The 21,658-nt window shown below is 41.1% G+C and overlaps 1 protein-coding gene across 1 annotated transcript; it reads right to left on the reverse strand.

Annotated features, from left to right (window-relative positions):
* Positions 1 to 4,524: 4,524 nt before the first annotated feature.
* Positions 4,525 to 5,322, reverse strand: LOC134944032 (cyclin-dependent kinase 5 activator 1-like). Its single transcript, XM_063932572.1, has one exon. It carries the CDS (start codon positions 5,320 to 5,322, stop codon positions 4,525 to 4,527), a length of 798 nt encoding a protein of 265 aa, XP_063788642.1.
* Between the last annotated feature and the right edge of the window lie 16,336 nt (positions 5,323 to 21,658).

Below are 21,658 nucleotides of genomic sequence, written 5' to 3' on the forward strand. Positions count from 1 at the left end.
TGTGTGCCGCCTGTTTTATGCTTCTATACTCTCAATATACTCTTATGATGAGTACAATGTGTAGCCTGTATTACTCGTATATACACCTGCTATAGATAGTAGTATAATCCCATCTTTATTCTGAATTGCTGTGTGTCATATATATTGACACCTATACCAGTGTAATGTTCTACTTATTATATATCTGGACCTTATGTATTGGTCCCAAAAAATTAACAAATTAGTGTAGGGAAAAAAACCGTCCGTTTCATATTAAATCATAGCCTTTGTGCTTATAGCGTATTCAATCACCCTCTTGCTCTGGTCACTCTTGTATTGTCAGTGTACTGTTGCCAAGTATGCATAAAGTGGCAACAACAGTTTAGTAACAATTTTGATGTTAATACTGTGTCAATTCTACATCATCTGCAACAAATGTTGCCATGTGGATAGTGTTTCATAGTTCTTAGTACTCTGTCCCTGTTAATGTGCTTGAGACATTCATGCAGGCTTGACACATGCCGATTTATTAATTATGCCTCAATTCTCATGTTCCAGTTGCTCTTTATATATATAAAATTCCTTGTGGATGATGTACCTTCAGAATTCTAATTATTAAAGGAACTGTTGTTAACCCCTTATATACATAATCTATATAAGTATTTACAGGAATCAGAGATTTTTCATTCACACGTATTTGTATGGATATTCCACACCCTCCCTATCATAGGGATTATTGTTGTTATTCTGATCTGTTACTGACATACACAAACCCTGATGGCATTTACAGGGATCTAAAGTTTGAAATTTAGATGTGTGCCTATATTGGCACTCCACACACCATTTATTCCAAAAACTGCAGTTTTGTTGCTAGTACATACACATGATGTTAAAGCACACACAAGTACACAAGAGTCTGTAAGTAATCTCTATGCATATGCTGATGATAATTTGTGTACCTATACACCACGTTTCTGATATAATATATACAAGAGTCACATGACCTGCATAAATTCCAGTGTCTGTGTACTGCAAAACGGATTATACTAATCCTGTTTGCGGTAACTTGCTCTTGTCATACACAGTCTATTCATTCTGAGTGGTGAATGTACATGAGACGGATCTTTACACATGCACGTCTCATAGACACACAGCTATGTTTCCAATAATACGGTCTCCTTTCTACCTTCTATAGTTTATTCTTAATATAAAGTTGGTGATTTAGGCTAAACATTAATGAGCATCGGCGACGCACAGCTAACCTATGCGCATTTCGCTCTTTGTTAGAGCTTCCTCTGGGCTCTAGCGTGCGGCGCCCGCCTCATGCCGGTGTTATTATTGTATTATGTATTATGTATATTATTGTGACATATCCACAATAGGGAGACAAACACTTATTAGTAAGCACGGTAAACACATTTATGAGCACATGTTGGATGGAAATAATTTAGGATGGAAGAGGAATATAGACACACACTAATACGGTTATATTAATTGAAGACAACCCCTTTTTTTTTAATATATTAAAAACATAAGACACATGGCACAAATATAAGGATTTCTGTCTAATTTATTGTATCTTATTTATTTTGAATATAGATCCATAATTTAAATCAGGGCACGTATTCTCTGAAAATTACTATGAAAAATTATTCTTGATAATAATACATGTACATTTAAGACATGACTGGTAATTTAATAGGAGTTCTGTCTATAAAGAAAGATCTGTACATTCCATAATCCCCTATTTGGATATTAATTAGGATTACATAATTATTTGCTGTTTCCTCCCTATTGTGACCCATCTGGATAATAGGAACAAGTGAGAACGTGTATTTGGCATAAATTCGGCAGTCAGTGGTACATAAAAATTCTCACTATACACATTACGGGGTATCTGGGCAGTTCGAGTGTAATATAATACTGAAGGATGGCATTATTGGACACAGCTGTCACGAGTAGAGTAAGCCGAGAAGATTATTCTCTGATGCTTCAGAAAGGAGTAACGGACGGGAGGTTTGAAAATCTCCCGCCCGCCAATGAAAGTAACATGTACGAAGGGAAGGGAAAACGATTGGTCCCTGCAGCGTTTAAAACACCGGCATGAGGCGGGCGCCGCACGCTAGAGCCCAGAGGAAGCTCTAACAAAGAGCGAAATGCGCATAGGTTAGCTGTGCGTCGCCGATGCTCATTAATGTTTAGCCTAAATCACCAACTTTATATTAAGAATAAACTATAGAAGGTAGAAAGGAGACCGTATTATTGGAAACATAGCTGTGTGTCTATGAGACGTGCATGTGTAAAGATCCGTCTCATGTACATTCACCACTCAGAATGAATAGACTGTGTATGACAAGAGCAAGTTACCGCAAACAGGATTAGTATAATCCGTTTTGCAGTACACAGACACTGGAATTTATGCAGGTCATGTGACTCTTGTATATATTATATCAGAAACGTGGTGTATAGGTACACAAATTATCATCAGCATATGCATAGAGATTACTTACAGACTCTTGTGTACTTGTGTGTGCTTTAACATCATGTGTATGTACTAGCAACAAAACTGCAGTTTTTGGAATAAATGGTGTGTGGAGTGCCAATATAGGCACACATCTAAATTTCAAACTTTAGATCCCTGTAAATGCCATCAGGGTTTGTGTATGTCAGTAACAGATCAGAATAACAACAATAATCCCTATGATAGGGAGGGTGTGGAATATCCATACAAATACGTGTGAATGAAAAATCTCTGATTCCTGTAAATACTTATATAGATTATGTATATAAGGGGTTAACAACAGTTCCTTTAATAATTAGAATTCTGAAGGTACATCATCCACAAGGAATTTTATATATATAAAGAGCAACTGGAACATGAGAATTGAGGCATAATTAATAAATCGGCATGTGTCAAGCCTGCATGAATGTCTCAAGCACATTAACAGGGACAGAGTACTAAGAACTATGAAACACTATCCACATGGCAACATTTGTTGCAGATGATGTAGAATTGACACAGTATTAACATCAAAATTGTTACTAAACTGTTGTTGCCACTTTATGCATACTTGGCAACAGTACACTGACAATACAAGAGTGACCAGAGCAAGAGGGTGATTGAATACGCTATAAGCACAAAGGCTATGATTTAATATGAAACGGACGGTTTTTTTCCCTACACTAATTTGTTAATTTTTTGGGACCAATACATAAGGTCCAGATATATAATAAGTAGAACATTACACTGGTATAGGTGTCAATATATATGACACACAGCAATTCAGAATAAAGATGGGATTATACTACTATCTATAGCAGGTGTATATACGAGTAATACAGGCTACACATTGTACTCATCATAAGAGTATATTGAGAGTATAGAAGCATAAAACAGGCGGCACACAATTTGGTTTTAAATCAAATTTTTGTTTTATTTTTACACAAGACAGAAATCTGTCTAATAAAGATTTTTTCTTTCTTCACGTTTTTCTATTTCTATCAGTTTTAAATATTTCGCTTTAGTATGGCCTAATAAGACCATAATAATATCACATGTGGAACACAAGCTAGGAATATTCCACGTGGATATTGTTTTTTTCTTGTTGAAGGATAAACATCCAATAATGAATGTATGGAATTATTAAATTACAAACTATTGGTAAAAGGGATGGAGTGCACCCAATGAAACTGATCTCTACTGCAATTTTTCTTTTCACTTTCCATAATTCACCAGTTCTTCTCCCCTCTGCTATTTACAGACAGAAAATCTATCTAATTTCTTCCCTGGCTGTGGGACAATGTGTTCCCTCCCTCACGCGCAGGTTCTTGACTCATTTCCCTAATGGTTTGTTGTAACAGTTTCACCGGGTTACTGCTAATCCTTACCGTACTCTTTTAAAAGAAGTGCTAGTATTGTGGGGTTGCAGGGGGAGGAGCTTAGAATTACAATGACAGTAGTTTGAGTGCCAAACTCCAGCTCATCTTGCAATCCCATGGTCCAGCCTGCTTCAGAGAAAATTATTCAATGGTAAGTGACCAAAAATCCTCTTTTTGCAAATTAAGCTGAAAGTTGTCAAAAATGTCTGTCATGGCAAGTCTGACTGCGCATTTAGACTGTTCTAACTTAACAAAAAATGAATATTGCGTTGGTCCATGGTGGCTGTGCCGCTACCAATTCTTAAAGAACTGGTAACCCCATCGCCAAGGGGCCACGCCCGATAGCCATGCAATAACAGCCACGGGTGGGTTTCTTTGCCTTAGGTTCCCAAGCCTGAAATTGGGTTTCTTTGCCTTAGGTTCCCAAGCCTAAAATTGGGTTTCTTTTGCCTTAGGTTCCCAAGCCTGAAATGGGGTTTCTTTTGCCTTAGGTTCCCAAGCCTGAATTTGAGCTACTTTATGGTTCTCAAGCCAGAGCTGCAGAATTTTCATCAATGCTCACCACAATTACTGTTTACTGTTAGCCTCTACCACCTCTGATGGGAGGCTGATCCACTTTTGAGGCCGCACCGCCGGTTTTGGTAACGGGGCCTGTCCAGTATGATTTTAAGCTGATGTAATATCCTTCTGTCCACCCTCAGCTTTAAGATCCTCAAAGACCTGGGCAAAATACTGGGGGTCAGCATGGAAGCGAAGCATCTTTGCACTCATTAGGTTGATAACATAGAGGCAACGACTCCAAAAGGCTTCCTTCGAGCATTCAACAGGGAATGGCATCAGTGGGTAGGAGAGCTCACTGCCCACGTATGCATAGGATACATACAGACATGTTGATAGACTTGCGATTAGCTCCCACTCGCTGAGCAGCTCGGATGACATGACCTCTCGGCACAGCATGTAGAGAAACGCTAGATTGGTCGGAGTGATGAAACTGACATTCCGCCAGTATTGATAGAGGAAGTTGTCAACAGCGGTTATCCATAGAGCAATATATGTTGGTGATAACTCCACGAATTCTTTACACCTGCGGCAGAGGAACTCCATTAGACAGCTGAACAGGTCGCTGGTCGATGCCTGCACCATATTGGATTTTGCAGGTGAGCGCACTTCCTGGTCTCTACCAGGTTCCTTGTCAGGAGCATCATGTGAGGCCTGTATTAAGGCTGGGAGATCCACACAGGATAGCATGGAATCCTTCCTGCTCTCAGTGATGAGGTGGGTAATGTTGGTTCCACCCATTTTGCCTTGCCTCCTCTTAGACATGAATCTCCTAAAGCGCGCGATGAGCGAACGTCTCTCGGCAGGTCTTGCAGTCTCGCTGTTCTCAGTGCGATGGTTCCCACTTGAGTCCTCATCAGGCCGCCTCGCCTTGCGGCAGCACGGAAATGGCATACAGTTCCACATTCTTATTCAAGGAATGCCAGCAAATCCGGTGTCTGTAATCTGTGGTGAGTCTGATTGTAAAACGTTATCCAATAGCTACGGTCTGTTTCCAGCACGTGACTGATGCTGCCCGGTTCAACACTGGGCAGCAATTGAGTCCAGCAGGTCGTAATCAGAGGTTTTCCCTGCTTACTGTGGCATTGTGACATCACTGTGATGCAACTGAGCTGGTGATTGTGATGCGTTGTTCATGCAAATGAGCTGGTGACTTTTGTGCCTTTATATGAAAATGAGCTACATGTAGGCAATTCAACAAGTGCTGAAAATTGGTGAAAATGTAGAAGGTATTATCCCCTCATTACAGCCCTGTAAGGGAGGGAATATATGTAAAATAAATAAATAATAAGATATTTTGAATAATCTGAGAGATAAATAATTAGTTGAAAATAAAACAAATACAAAATTATTTCCCTTCAGCAATGGATCCATAACGCTTCTCCTACTCTTTCTGTGTTTTAAGAAAAATGATTCTTCCTTTTAATATGAGATAACGTCAGATGCTTTCATGTCTGTGAATGTAACGCTGCGATAATAGCGGGTCACTGGCTATGTCAGCTGGCACTGAAGTAATAATTAGAGATGAGCGCCTGAAATTTTTCGGGTTTTGTGTTTTGGTTTTGGGTTCGGTTCCGCGGCCGTGTTTTGGGTTCGAACGCGTTTTGGCAAAACCTCACCGAATTATTTTTGTCGGATTCGGGTGTGTTTTGGATTCGGGTGTTTTTTTCCAAAAACACTAAAAAACAGCTTAAATCATAGAATTTGGGGGTCATTTTGATCCCAAAGTATTATTAACCTCAAAAACCATAATTTACACTCATTTTCAGTCTATTCTGAATACCTCACACCTCACAATATTATTTTTAGTCCTAAAATTTGCACCGAGGTCGCTGTGTGAGTAAGATAAGCGACCCTAGTGGCCGACACAAACACAGGGCCCATCTAGGAGTGGCACTGCAGTGTCACGCAGGATGTCCCTTCCAAAAAACCCTCCCCAAACAGCACATGACGCAAAGAAAAAAAGAGGCGCAATGAGGTAGCTGTGTGAGTAAGATTAGCGACCCTAGTGGCCGACACAAACACCGGGCCCATCTAGGAGTGGCACTGCAGTGTCACGCAGGATGGCCCTTCCAAAAAACCCTCCCCAAACAGCACATGACGCAAAGAAAAAAAGAGGCGCAATGAGGTAGCTGTGTGAGTAAGATTAGCGACCCTAGTGGCCGACACAAACACCGGGCCCATCTAGGAGTGGCACTGCAGTGTCACGCAGGATGGCCCTTCCAAAAAACCCTCCCCAAACAGCACATGACGCAAAGAAAAAAAGAGGCGCAATGAGGTAGCTGACTGTGTGAGTAAGATTAGCGACCCTAGTGGCCGACACAAACACCGGGCCCATCTAGGAGTGGCACTGCAGTGTCACGCAGGATGTCCCTTCCAAAAAACCCTCCCCAAACAGCACATGACGCAAAGAAAAAAAGAGGCGCAATGAGGTAGCTGTGTGAGTAAGATTAGCGACCCTAGTGGCCGACACAAACACCGGGCACATCTAGGAGTGGCACTGCAGTGTCACGCAGGATGTCCCTTCCAAAAAACCCTCCCCAAACAGCACATGACGCAAAGAAAAAAAGAGGCGCAATGAGGTAGCTGTGTGAGTAAGATTAGCGACCCTAGTGGCCGACACAAACACCGGGCCCATCTAGGAGTGGCACTGCAGTGTCACGCAGGATGTCCCTTCCAAAAAACCCTCCCCAATCAGCACATGATGCAAAGAAAAAGAAAAGAAAAAAGAGGTGCAAGATGGAATTATCCTTGGGCCCTCCCACCCACCCTTATGTTGTATAAACAAAACAGGACATGCACACTTTAACCAACCCATCATTTCAGTGACAGGGTCTGCCACACGACTGTGACTGATATGACGGGTTGGTTTGGACCCCCCCCAAAAAAGAAGCAATTAATCTCTCCTTGCACAAACTGGCTCTACAGAGGCAAGATGTCCACCTCATCTTCACCCTCCGATATATCACCGTGTACATCCCCCTCCTCACAGATTATCAATTCGTCCCCACTGGAATCCACCATCTCAGCTCCCTGTGTACTTTGTGGAGGCAATTGCTGCTGGTCAATGTCTCCGCGGAGGAATTGATTATAATTCATTTTAATGAACATCATCTTCTCCACATTTTCTGGATGTAACCTCGTACGCCGATTGCTGACAAGGTGAGCGGCGGCACTAAACACTCTTTCGGAGTACACACTTGTGGGAGGGCAACTTAGGTAGAATAAAGCCAGTTTGTGCAAGGGCCTCCAAATTGCCTCTTTTTCCTGCCAGTATAAGTACGGACTGTGTGACGTGCCTACTTGGATGCGGTCACTCATATAATCCTCCACCATTCTATCAATGTTGAGAGAATCATATGCAGTGACAGTAGACGACATGTCCGTAATCGTTGTCAGGTCCTTCAGTCCGGACCAGATGTCAGCATCAGCAGTCGCTCCAGACTGCCCTGCATCACCGCCAGCGGGTGGGCTCGGAATTCTGAGCCTTTTCCTCGCACCCCCAGTTGCGGGAGAATGTGAAGGAGGAGATGTTGACAGGTCGCGTTCCGCTTGACTTGACAATTTTGTCACCAGCAGGTCTTTCAACCCCAGCAGACCTGTGTCTGCCGGAAAGAGAGATCCAAGGTAGGCTTTAAATCTAGGATCGAGCACGGTGGCCAAAATGTAGTGCTCTGATTTCAACAGATTGACCACCCGTGAATCCTTGTTAAGCGAATTAAGGGCTGCATCCACAAGTCCCACATGCCTAGCGGAATCGCTCCCTTTTAGCTCCTTCTTCAATGCCTCCAGCTTCTTCTGCAAAAGCCTGATGAGGGGAATGACCTGACTCAGGCTGGCAGTGTCTGAACTGACTTCACGTGTGGCAAGTTCAAAGGGCATCAGAACCTTGCACAACGTTGAAATCATTCTCCACTGCACTTGAGGCAGGTGCATTCCATCTCCTATATCGTGCTCAATTGTATAGGCTTGAATGGCCTTTTGCTGCTCCTCCAACCTCTGAAGCATATAGAGGGTTGAATTCCACCTCGTTACCACTTCTTGCTTCAGATGATGGCAGGGCAGGTTCAGTAGTTTTTGGTGGTGCTCCAGTCTTCTGTACGTGGTGCCTGTACGCCGAAAGTGTCCCGCAATTTTTCTGGCCACCGACAGCATCTCTTGCACGCCCCTGTCGTTTTTAAAAAAATTCTGCACCACCAAATTCAAGGTATGTGCAAAACATGGGACGTGCTGGAATTTGCCCATATTTAATGCACACACAATATTGCTGGCGTTGTCCGATGCCACAAATCCACAGGAGAGTCCAATTGGGGTAAGCCATTCCGCGATGATCTTCCTCAGTTGCCGTAAGAGGTTTTCAGCTGTGTGCGTATTCTGGAAAGCGGTGATACAAAGCGTAGCCTGCCTAGGAAAGAGTTGGCGTTTGCGAGATGCTGCTACTGGTGCCGCCGCTGCTGTTCTTGCGGCGGGAGTCCATACATCTACCCAGTGGGCTGTCACAGTCATATAGTCCTGACCCTGCCCTGCTCCACTTGTCCACATGTCCGTGGTTAAGTGGACATTGGGTACAACTGCATTTTTTAGGAGACTGGTGAGTCTTTTTCTGACGTCCGTGTACATTCTCGGTATCGCCTGCCTAGAGAAGTGGAACCTAGATGGTATTTGGTAACGGGGGCACACTGCCTCAATAAATTGTCTAGTTCCCTGTGAACTAACGGCGGATACCGGACGCACGTCTAACACCAACATAGTTGTCAAGGCCTCAGTTATCCGCTTTGCAGTAGGATGACTGCTGTGATATTTCATCTTCCTCGCAAAGGACTGTTGAACAGTCAATTGCTTACTGGAAGTAGTACAAGTGGGCTTACGACTTCCCCTCTGGGATGACCATCGACTCCCAGTGGCAACAACAGCAGCGCCAGCAGCAGTAGGCGTTACACGCAAGGATGCATCGGAGGAATCCCAGGCAGGAGAGGACTCGTCAGACTTGCCAGTGACATGGCCTGCAGGACTATTGGCATTCCTGGGGAAGGAGGAAATTGACACTGAGGGAGTTGGTGGGGTGGTTTGCGTGAGCTTGGTTACAAGAGGAAGGGATTTACTGGTCAGTGGACTGCTTCCGCTGTCACCCAAAGTTTTTGAACTTGTCACTGACTTATTATGAATGCGCTGCAGGTGACGTATAAGGGAGGATGTTCCGAGGTGGTTAACGTCCTTACCCCTACTTATTACAGCTTGACAAAGGGAACACACGGCTTGACACCTGTTGTCCGCATTTCTGGTGAAATACCTCCACACCGAAGAGCTGATTTTTTTGGTATTTTCACCTGGCATGTCAACGGCCATATTCCTCCCACGGACAACAGGTGTCTCCCCGGGTGCCTGACTTAAACAAACCACCTCACCATCAGAATCCTCCTGGTCAATTTCCTCCCCAGCGCCAGCAACACCCATATCCTCCTCATCCTGGTGTACTTCAACACTGACATCTTCAATCTGACTATCAGGAACTGGACTGCGGGTGCTCCTTCCAGCACTTGCAGGGGGCGTGCAAATGGTGGAAGGCGCATGCTCTTCACGTCCAGTGTTGGGAAGGTCAGGCATCGCAACCGACACAATTGGACTCTCCTTGTGGATTTGGGATTTCAAAGAACGCACAGTTCTTTGCGGTGCTTTTGCCAGCTTGAGTCTTTTCAGTTTTCTAGCGAGAGGCTGAGTGCTTCCATCCTCATGTGAAGCTGAACCACTAGCCATGAACATAGGCCAGGGCCTCAGCCGTTCCTTGCCACTCCGTGTGGTAAATGGCATATTGGCAAGTTTACGCTTCTCCTCCGACAATTTTATTTTAGGTTTTGGAGTCCTTTTTTTTCTGATATTTGGTGTTTTGGATTTGACATGCTCTGTACTATGACATTGGGCATCGGCCTTGGCAGACGACGTTGCTGGCATTTCATCGTCTCGGCCATGACTAGTGGCAGCAGCTTCAGCACGAGGTGGAAGTGGATCTTGATCTTTCCCTAATTTTGGAACCTCAACTTTTTTGTTCTCCATATTTTATAGGCAGAACTAAAAGGCACCTCAGGTAAACAATGGAGATGGATGGATTGGATACTAGTATACAATTATGGACGGACTGCCACGGTTAGGTGGTATAAAAAAACCACGGTTAGGTGGTATATAATACAATTATGGATGGACGGACTGCCTGCCGAGTGCCGACACAGAGGTAGCCACAGCCGTGAACTACCGCACTGTACACTGGTTGATAAAGAGATAGTAGTATACTCGTAACAACTAGTATGACGACGGTATAAAGAATGAAAAAAAAACCACGGTTAGGTGGTATATATTATAATACAATTATGGTTGGACGGACTGCCTGCCGAGTGCCGACACAGAGGTAGCCACAGCCGTGAACTACCGCACTGTACACTGGTTGATAAAGAGATAGTAGTATACTCGTAACAACTAGTATGACGACGGTATAAAGAATGAAAAAAAAACCACGGTTAGGTGGTATATATTATAATACAATTATGGATGGACGGACTGCCTGCCGAGTGCCGACACAGAGGTAGCCACAGCCGTGAACTACCGCACTGTACACTGGTTGATAAAGAGATAGTAGTATACTCGTAACAACTAGTATGACTGACTATGACGGTATAAAGAATGAAAAAAAAACCACGGTTAGGTGGTATATATTATAATACAATTATGGATGGACGGACTGCCTGCCGACTGCCGACACAGAGGTAGCCACAGCCGTGAACTACCGCACTGTACACTGGTTGATAAAGAGATAGTAGTATACTCGTAACAACTAGTATGACACTATGACGGTATAAAGAATGAAAAAAAAACCACGGTTAGGTGGTATATATTATAATAATACAATTATGGATGGACGGACTGCCTGCCGAGTTCCGACACAGAGGTAGCCACAGCCGTGAACTACCGCACTGTACACTGGTTGATAAAGAGATAGTAGTATACTCGTAACAACTAGTATGACTGACTATGACGGTATAAAGAATGAAAAAAAAACCACGGTTAGGTGGTATATATTGTAATACAATTATGGATGGACGGACTGCCTGCCGAGTTCCGACACAGAGGTAGCCACAGCCGTGAACTACCGCACTGTACACTGGTTGATAAAGAGATAGTAGTATACTCGTAACAACTAGTATGACTGACTATGACGGTATAAAGAATGAAAAAAAAACCACGGTTAGGTGGTATATATTATAATACAATTATGGATGGACGGACTGCCTGCCGAGTGCCGACACAGAGGTAGCCACAGCCGTGAACTACCGCACTGTACACTGGTTGATAAAGAGATAGTAGTATACTCGTAACAACTAGTATGACTGACTATGACGGTATAAAGAATGAAAAAAAAACCACGGTTAGGTGGTATATATTATAATACAATTATGGATGGAAGGACTGCCTGCCGACTGCCGACACAGAGGTAGCCACAGCCGTGAACTACCGCACTGTACACTGGTTGATAAAGAGATAGTAGTATACTCGTAACAACTAGTATGACACTATGACGGTATAAAGAATGAAAAAAAAACCACGGTTAGGTGGTATATATTATAATAATACAATTATGGATGGACGGACTGCCTGCCGAGTTCCGACACAGAGGTAGCCACAGCCGTGAACTACCGCACTGTACACTGGTTGATAAAGAGATAGTAGTATACTCGTAACAACTAGTATGACTGACTATGACGGTATAAAGAATGAAAAAAAAACCACGGTTAGGTGGTATATATTGTAATACAATTATGGATGGACGGACTGCCTGCCGAGTTCCGACACAGAGGTAGCCACAGCCGTGAACTACCGCACTGTACACTGGTTGATAAAGAGATAGTAGTATACTCGTAACAACTAGTATGACTGACTATGACGGTATAAAGAATGAAAAAAAAACCACGGTTAGGTGGTATATATTATAATACAATTATGGATGGACGGACTGCCTGCCGACTGCCGACACAGAGGTAGCCACAGCCGTGAACTACCGCACTGTACACTGGTTGATAAAGAGATAGTAGTATACTCGTAACAACTAGTATGACACTATGACGGTATAAAGAATGAAAAAAAAACCACGGTTAGGTGGTATATATTATAATACAATTATGGATGGACGGACTGCCTGCCGACTGCCGACACAGAGGTAGCCACAGCCGTGAACTACCGCACTGTACACTGGTTGATAAAGAGATAGTAGTATACTCGTAACAACTAGTATGACACTATGACGGTATAAAGAATGAAAAAAAAACCACGGTTAGGTGGTATATATTATAATACAATTATGGATGGACGGACTGCCTGCCGAGTGCCGACACAGAGGTAGCCACAGCCGTGAACTACCGCACTGTACACTGGTTGATAAAGAGATAGTAGTATACTCGTAACAACTAGTATGACTGACTATGACGGTATAAAGAATGAAAAAAAAACCACGGTTAGGTGGTATATATTATAATACAATTATGGATGGACGGACTGCCTGCCGACTGCCGACACAGAGGTAGCCACAGCCGTGAACTACCGCACTGTACACTGGTTGATAAAGAGATAGTAGTATACTCGTAACAACTAGTATGACACTATGACGGTATAAAGAATGAAAAAAAAACCACGGTTAGGTGGTATATATTATAATAATACAATTATGGATGGACGGACTGCCTGCCGAGTTCCGACACAGAGGTAGCCACAGCCGTGAACTACCGCACTGTACACTGGTTGATAAAGAGATAGTAGTATACTCGTAACAACTAGTATGACTATGACGACGGTATAAAGAAAGAAAAAAAAATACCACGGTTAGGTGGTATATAATTATACAATTATGGATGGACGGACTGCCTGCCGAGTGCCGACTGCCGACACAGAGGTAGCCACAGCCGTGAACTACCGCACTGTACTGTGTCTGCTGCTAATATAGACTGGTTGATAAAGAGATAGTATACAACAATATACTACTATACTGGTGGTCAGGCACTGGTCACCACTAGTCACACTGGCAGTGGCACTCCTGCAGCAAAAGTGTGCACTGTTTAATTTTAAATTAATATAATATTATGTACTCCTGGCTCCTGCTATAACAACCTGCAGTGCTCCCCAGTCTCCCCCACAATTATTATAAGCTTTTATACATTGATGTGCAGCACACTGGGCTGAGCTGAGTGCACACAGACTGAGTCACACTGTGTGACTGCTGTGTATCGTTTTTTTCAGGCAGAGAACGGATATAGCAGAGAACGGATATATTAAATAAAAGTTAACTTAACAACAACTGCACTGGTCACTGTGGTAAACTCTGTCTGCACAATCTCTCTCTCTCTCTCTCTCTTCTAATCTATTCTAATGGAGAGGACGCCAGCCACGTCCTCTCCCTATCAATCTCAATGCACGTGTGAAAATGGCGGCGACGCGCGGCTCCTTATATAGAATCCGAGTCTCGCGAGAATCCGACAGCGTCATGATGACGTTCGGGCGCGCTCGGGTTAACCGAGCAAGGCGGGAAGATCCGAGTCGCTCGGACCCGTGAAAAAAAAAGTGAAGTTCGTGCGGGTTCGGATTCAAAGAAACCGAACCCGCTCATCTCTAGTAATAATGTAACAGAAACTGAGGGTGTATGGCTGAATATTGGACATTTGGTGGATACATGCGATGGATGCTTAGAATCAGCACCTGATGTATTTTCTTCATAATCTTGTGCCTATCCTTGTTATGTAGTTTATTTTCTTATATAATGTAGTATTGGTAAAACTGACCCTGTAGGTAAGTGCACAGTGGATCACAGGCTTGTATCCTTCTAATGCGACACACAGTACAGTGGCTGACTATGTTGCAGTCTGCTGTTTCCTAAAGCATGGCTGCAAGACACATTACACACTTACACTGTCACCCCATATCTATCTCCGTACCTTATATCTATATAGGTCATATCTATCTCATATCTATCTCCCTACCTTATATCTATATAGGTCATATCTATCTCATATCTATCTCCCTACCTTATATCTGTACAGGTCATATCTATCTCATATCTATCTCCCTACCTTATATCTGTATAGGTCATATCTCTCTCCCTACCTTATATCTGTATAGGTCATATCTATCTCATATCTATCTCCCTACCTTATATCTATATAGGTCATATCTATCTCATATCTATCTCCCTACCTTATATCTATATAGGTCATATCTATCTCATATCTATCTCCCTACCTTATATCTGTATAGGTCATATCTATCTCCCTACCTTATATCTGTATAGGTCATATCTATCTCATATCTATCTCCCTACCTTATATCTATATAGGTCATATCTATCTCATATCTATCTCCCTACCTTATATCTGTATAGGTCATATCTATCTCCCTACCTTATATATGTATAGGTCATACCTATCTCATATCTATCTCCCTACCTTATATCTATATAGGTCATATCTATCTCATATCTATCTCCCTACCTTATATCTGTATAGGTCATATCTATCTCCCTACCTTATATCTGTATAGGTCATATCTATCTCATATCTATCTCCCTACCTTATATCTATATAGGTCATATCTATCTCATATCTATCTCCCTACCTTATATCTGTATAGGTCATATCTATCTCCCTACCTTATATATGTATAGGTCATACCTATCTCATATCTATCTCCCTACCTTATATCTATATAGGTCATATCTATCTCATATCTATCTCCCTACCTTATATCTATATAGGTCATATCTATCTCATATCTATCTCCCTACCTTATATCTATATAGGTCATATCTATCTCCCTACCTTATATCTGTATAGGTCATATCTATCTCCCTACCTTATATCTGTATAGGTCATATCTATCTCATATCTATCTCCCTACCTTATATCTATATAGGTCATATCTATCTCCCTACCTTATATCTGTATAGGTCATATCTATCTCATATCTATCTCCCTACGTTATATCTGTATAGGTCATATCTATCTCCCTACCATATATCTATATAGATCATATATATCTCATATCTATCTCCGTACATTATATCTATATAGGTCATATCTATCTCATATCTATCTCCCTACCTTATATCTATATAGGTCATATCTATCTTTCTACCTTATATCTGTATAGGTCATATCTATCTCCCTACCTTATATCTGTATAGGTCATATCTATCTCCCTACCTTATATCTTTATAGGTCATATCTATCTCATATCTATCTCCCTACCTTATATCTGTATAGGTCATATCTATCTCCCTACCTTATATCTGTATAGGTCATATCTATCTCATATCTATCTCCCTACCTTATATCTATATAGGTCATATCTATCTCATATCTATCTCCCTACCTTATATCTGTATAGGTCATATCTATATCCCTACCTTATATCTGTATAGGTCATATCTATCTCATATCTATCTCCCTACCTTATATCTATATAGGTCATATCTATCTCATATCTATCTCCCTACCTTATATCTCTATAGGTCATATCTATCTCATATCTATCTCCCTACGTTATGTCTGTATAGGTCATATCTATCTCATATCTATCTCCCTACCTTATATCTATATAGGTCATATATATCTCATATCTATCTCCGTACATTATATCTATATAGGTCATATCTATCTCATATCTAGCTCCCTACCTTATATCTATATAGGTCATATCTATCTCCCTACCTTATATCTGTATAGGTCATATCTATCTCCCTACCTTATATCTGTATAGGTCATATCTATCTCCCTACCTTATATCTGTATAGGTCATATCTATCTCCCTACCTTATATCTATATAGGTCATATCTATCTCATATCTATATCCCTACCTTATATCTAAATAGGTCATATCTATCTCATATCTATCTCCCTACCTTATATCTGTACAGGTCATATCTATCTCATATCTATCTTTCTACCTTATATCTATATAGGTCATATCTATCTAATATCTATCTCTCTACCTTATATCTATATAGGTCATATCTATCTCATATCTATCTCCCTACCTTATATCTATATAGGTCATATCTATCTCTCTACCTTATATCTGTATAGGTTATATCTATCTTCTTACCTTATATCTATATAGGTCATATATATCTCCCTACCTTATATCTGTATAGGTCATATCTATCTCCCTACCTTATATCTGTATAGGTCATATCTATCTCATATCTATCTCCCTACCTTATATCTATATAGGTCATATCTATCTCCCTACCTTATATCTGTATAGGTCATATCTATCTCATATCTATCTCCCTACGTTATATCTGTATAGGTCATATCTATCTTCCTACCATATATCTATATAGATCATATATATCTCATATCTATCTCCGTACATTATATCTATATAGGTCATATCTATCTCATATCTATCTCGCTACCTTATATCTATATAGGTCATATCTATCTTTCTACCTTATATCTGTATAGGTCATATCTATCTCCCTACCTTATATCTGTATAGGTCATATCTATCTCCCTACCTTATATCTTTATAGGTCATATCTATCTCATATCTATCTCCCTACCTTATATCTATATAGGTCATATCTATCTCATATCTATCTCCCTACCTTATATCTGTATAGGTCATATCTATCTCATATCTATCTCCCTACCTTATATCTATATAGGTCATATCCATCTCATATCTATCTCCCTACCTTATATCTGTATAGGTCATATCTATCTCCCTACCTTATATCTGTATAGGTCATATCTATCTCATATCTATCTCCCTACCTTATATCTATATAGGTCATATCTTTCTCATATCTATCTCCCTACCTTATATCTGTATAGGTCATATCTATCTCATATCTATCTCCCTACGTTATATCTGTATAGGTCATATCTATCTCATATCTATCTCCCTACCTTATATCTATATAGGTCATATATATCTCATATCTATCTCCGTACATTATATCTATATAGGTCATATCTATCTCATATCTATCTCCCTACCTTATATCTATATAGGTCATATCTATCTCCCTTCCTTATATCTGTATAGGTCATATCTATCTCCCTACCTTATATCTGTATAGGTCATATCTATCTCCCTACCTTATATCTGTATAGGTCATATCTATCTCCCTACCTTATATCTATATAGGTCATATCTATCTCATATCTATATCCCTACCTTATATCTAAATAGGTCATATCTATCTCATATCTATCTCCCTACCTTATATCTGTACAGGTCATATCTATCTCATATCTATCTTTCTACCTTATATCTATATAGGTCATATCTATCTCATATCTATCTCTCTACCTTATATCTATATAGGTCATATCTATCTCATATCTATCTCCCTACCTTATATCTATATAGGTCATATCTATCTCTCTACCTTATATCTCTATAGGTTATATCTATCTTCTTACCTTATATCTATATAGGTCATATCTATCTCCCTACCTTATATCTGAATAGGTCATATATATCTCATATCTATCTCCCTACCTTATATCTGTATAGCTCATATCTATCTCATATCTATCTCCCTACCTTATATCTATATAGGTCATATCTATCTCATATCTATCTCCCTACCTTATATCTGTATATGTCATATCTTTCTCATATCTATCTCCCTACGTTATATCTGTATAGGTCATATCTATCTCCCTACCTTATATCTATATAGATCATATATATCTCATATCTTTCTCCGTACATTATATCTATATAGGTCATATCTATCTCATATCTATCTCCCTACCTTATATCTATATAGGTCATATCTATCTTTCTACCTTATATCTGTATAGGTCATATCTATCTCCCTACCTTATATCTGTATAGGTCATATCTATCTCCCTACCTTATATCTGTATAGGTCATATCTATCTCATATCTATCTCCCTACCTTATATCTATATAGGTCATATCTATCTCATATCTATCTCCCTACTTTATATCTGTATAGGTCATATCTATCTCCCTACCTTATATCTGTATAGGTCATATCTATCTCATATCTATCTCTCTACCTTATATCTATATAGGTCATATCTATCTCATATCTATCTCCCTACCTTATATCTGTATAGGTCATATCTATCTCCCTACCTTATATCTGTATAGGTCATATCTATCTCATATCTATCTCCCTACCTTATATCTATATAGGTCATATCTATCTCATATCTATCTCCCTACCTTATATCTGTATAGGTCATATCTATCTCCCTACCTTATATATGTATAGGTCATACCTATCTCATATCTATCTCCCTACCTTATATCTATATAGGTCATATCTATCTCATATCTATCTCCCTACCTTATATCTGTATAGGTCATATCTATCTCATATCTATCACCCTACGTTATATCTGTATAGGTCATATCTATCTCATATCTATCTCCCTACCTTATATCTATATAGGTCATATCTATCTCATATCTATCTCCCTACCTTATATCTAAATAGGTCATATCTATCTCATATCTATCTCCCTACCTTATATCTATATATGTCATATCTATCTTTCTACCTTATAGCTGTATAGGTCATATCTATCTCCCTACCTTATATCTGTATAGGTCATATCTATCTCATATCTATCTCCCTACATTATATCTGTATAGGTCATATCTATCTCATATCTATCTCCCTACCTTATATCTATATAGGTCATATCTATCTCATATCTATCTCCGTACACTATATCTATATAGGTCATATCTATCTCATATCTATCTCCCTACCTTATATCTATATAGGTCATATCTATCTTTCTACCTTATAGCTGTATAGGTCATATCTATCTCCCTACCTTATATCTGTATAGGTCATATCTATCTCATATCTATCTACCTACCTTATATCTGTATAGGTCATATCTATCTCATATCTATCTCCCTATCTTATATCTGTATAGGTCATATCTATCTCATATCTATCTTTCTACCTTATATCTATATAGGTTATATCTATCTATTATCTATCTCCCTACCTTATATCTGTATAGGTCATATCTATCTCATATCTATCTCCCTACCTTATATCTGTACAGGTCATATCTATCTCATATCTATCTCCCTACCTTATATCTATATAGGTCATATCTATCTCATATCTATCTCCCTACCTTATATCTGTATAGGTCATATCTATCTCATATCTATCTCCCTACATTATATCTGTATAGGTCATATCTATCTCATATCTATCTCCCTACCTTATATCTATATAGGTCATATCTATCTCATATCTATCTCCCTACCGTGTATCTATATATGTCCTGTCTATCTCATATCTATCTACGGGTTGGGTATAAAATACCGGCTGTCAGCATGCCAACAGTTACAACACCGACTGCAGCATCGCGACACTGTACACGGGTAAGTATTTTACCCCTCTCCTGCCCCCTACCATAACCCTTGGGGGGTGCCATCTAGGGCTAACATGTGGGGAGGTGGCGGCTACGGCTAACAACCCCCCTTAGTGCATATACTCTGATACTCACCTTCGACATTCCGGCAGTCTGTGTTCCGGTGTCTGTCACACAGCCGCCAGAATACAGGCCGCCGGGACGCCGACCACATCCCCTTAGAGATGAGCGCCTGAAATTTTTCGGGTTTTGTGTTTTGGTTTTGGGTTCGGTTCCGCGGCCGTGTTTTGGGTTCGAACGCGTTTTGGCAAAACCTCACCGAATTTTTTTTGTCGGATTCGGGTGTGTTTTGGATTCGGGTGTTTTTTTCAAAAAACACTAAAAAACAGCTTAAATCATAGAATTTGGGGGTCATTTTGATCCCAAAGTATTATTAACCTCAAAAACCATAATTTACACTCATTTTCAGTCTATTCTGAATACCTCACACCTCACAATATTATTTTTAGTCCTAAAATTTGCACCGAGGTCGCTGTGTGAGTAAGATAAGCGACCCTAGTGGCCGACACAAACACCGGGCCCATCTAGGAGTGGCACTGCAGTGTCACGCAGGATGTCCCTTCCAAAAAACCCTCCCCAAACAGCACATGACGCAAAGAAAAAAAGAGGCGCAATGAGGTAGCTGTGTGAGTAAGATTAGCGACCCTAGTGGCCGACACAAACACCGGGCCCATCTAGGAGTGGCACTGCAGTGTCACGCAGGATGGCCCTTCCAAAAAACCCTCCCCAAACAGCACATGACGCAAAGAAAAAAAGAGGCGCAATGAGGTAGCTGTGTGAGTAAGATTAGCGACCCTAGTGGCCGACACAAACACCGGGCCCATCTAGGAGTGGCACTGCAGTGTCACGCAGGATGTCCCTTCCAAAAAACCCTCCCCAAACAGCACATGACGCAAAGAAAAAAAGAGGCGCAATGAGGTAGCTGTGTGAGTAAGATTAGCGACCCTAGTGGCCGACACAAACACCGGGCCCATCTAGGAGTGGCACTGCAGTGTCACGCAGGATGGCCCTTCCAAAAAACCCTCCCCAAACAGCACATGACGCAAAGAAAAAAAGAGGCGCAATGAGGTAGCTGACTGTGTGAGTAAGATTAGCGACCCTAGTGGCCGACACAAACACCGGGCCCATTTAGGAGTGGCACTGCAGTGTCACGCAGGATGTCCCTTCCAAAAAACCCTCCCCAATCAGCACATGATGCAAAGAAAAAGAAAAGAAAAAAGAGGTGCAAGATGGAATTGTCCTTGGGCCCTCCCACCCACCCTTATGTTGTATAAACAAAACAGGACATGCACACTTTAACCAACCCATCATTTCAGTGACAGGGTCTGCCACACGACTGTGACTGATATGACGGGTTGGTTTGGACCCCCCCCAAAAAGAAGCAATTAATCTCTCCTTGCACAAACTGGCTCTACAGAGGCAAGATGTCCACCTCATCATCACCCTCCGATATATCACCGTGTACATCCCCCTCCTCACAGATTATCAATTCGTCCCCACTGGAATCCACCATCTCAGCTCCCTGTGTACTTTGTGGAGGCAATTGCTGCTGGTCAATGTCTCCGCGGAGGAATTGATTATAATTCATTTTAATGAACATCATCTTCTCCACATTTTCTGGATGTAACCTCGTACGCCGATTGCTGACAAGGTGAGCGGCGGCACTAAACACTCTTTCGGAGTACACACTTGTGGGAGGGCAACTTAGGTAGAATAAAGCCAGTTTGTGCAAGGGCCTCCAAATTGCCTCTTTTTCCTGCCA

Source organism: Pseudophryne corroboree, chromosome 7 (assembly GCF_028390025.1).
Source record: "Pseudophryne corroboree isolate aPseCor3 chromosome 7, aPseCor3.hap2, whole genome shotgun sequence".
NCBI classification, from domain to species: Eukaryota; Metazoa; Chordata; class Amphibia; order Anura; family Myobatrachidae; genus Pseudophryne; species Pseudophryne corroboree.

Excerpts from the sequence above, each read along its gene's own strand:
- LOC134944032 (XM_063932572.1), bottom strand. The coding sequence starts at position 5,322 with ATGTGGAACTGTATGCCATTTCCGTGCTGCCGCAAGGCGAGGCGGCCT.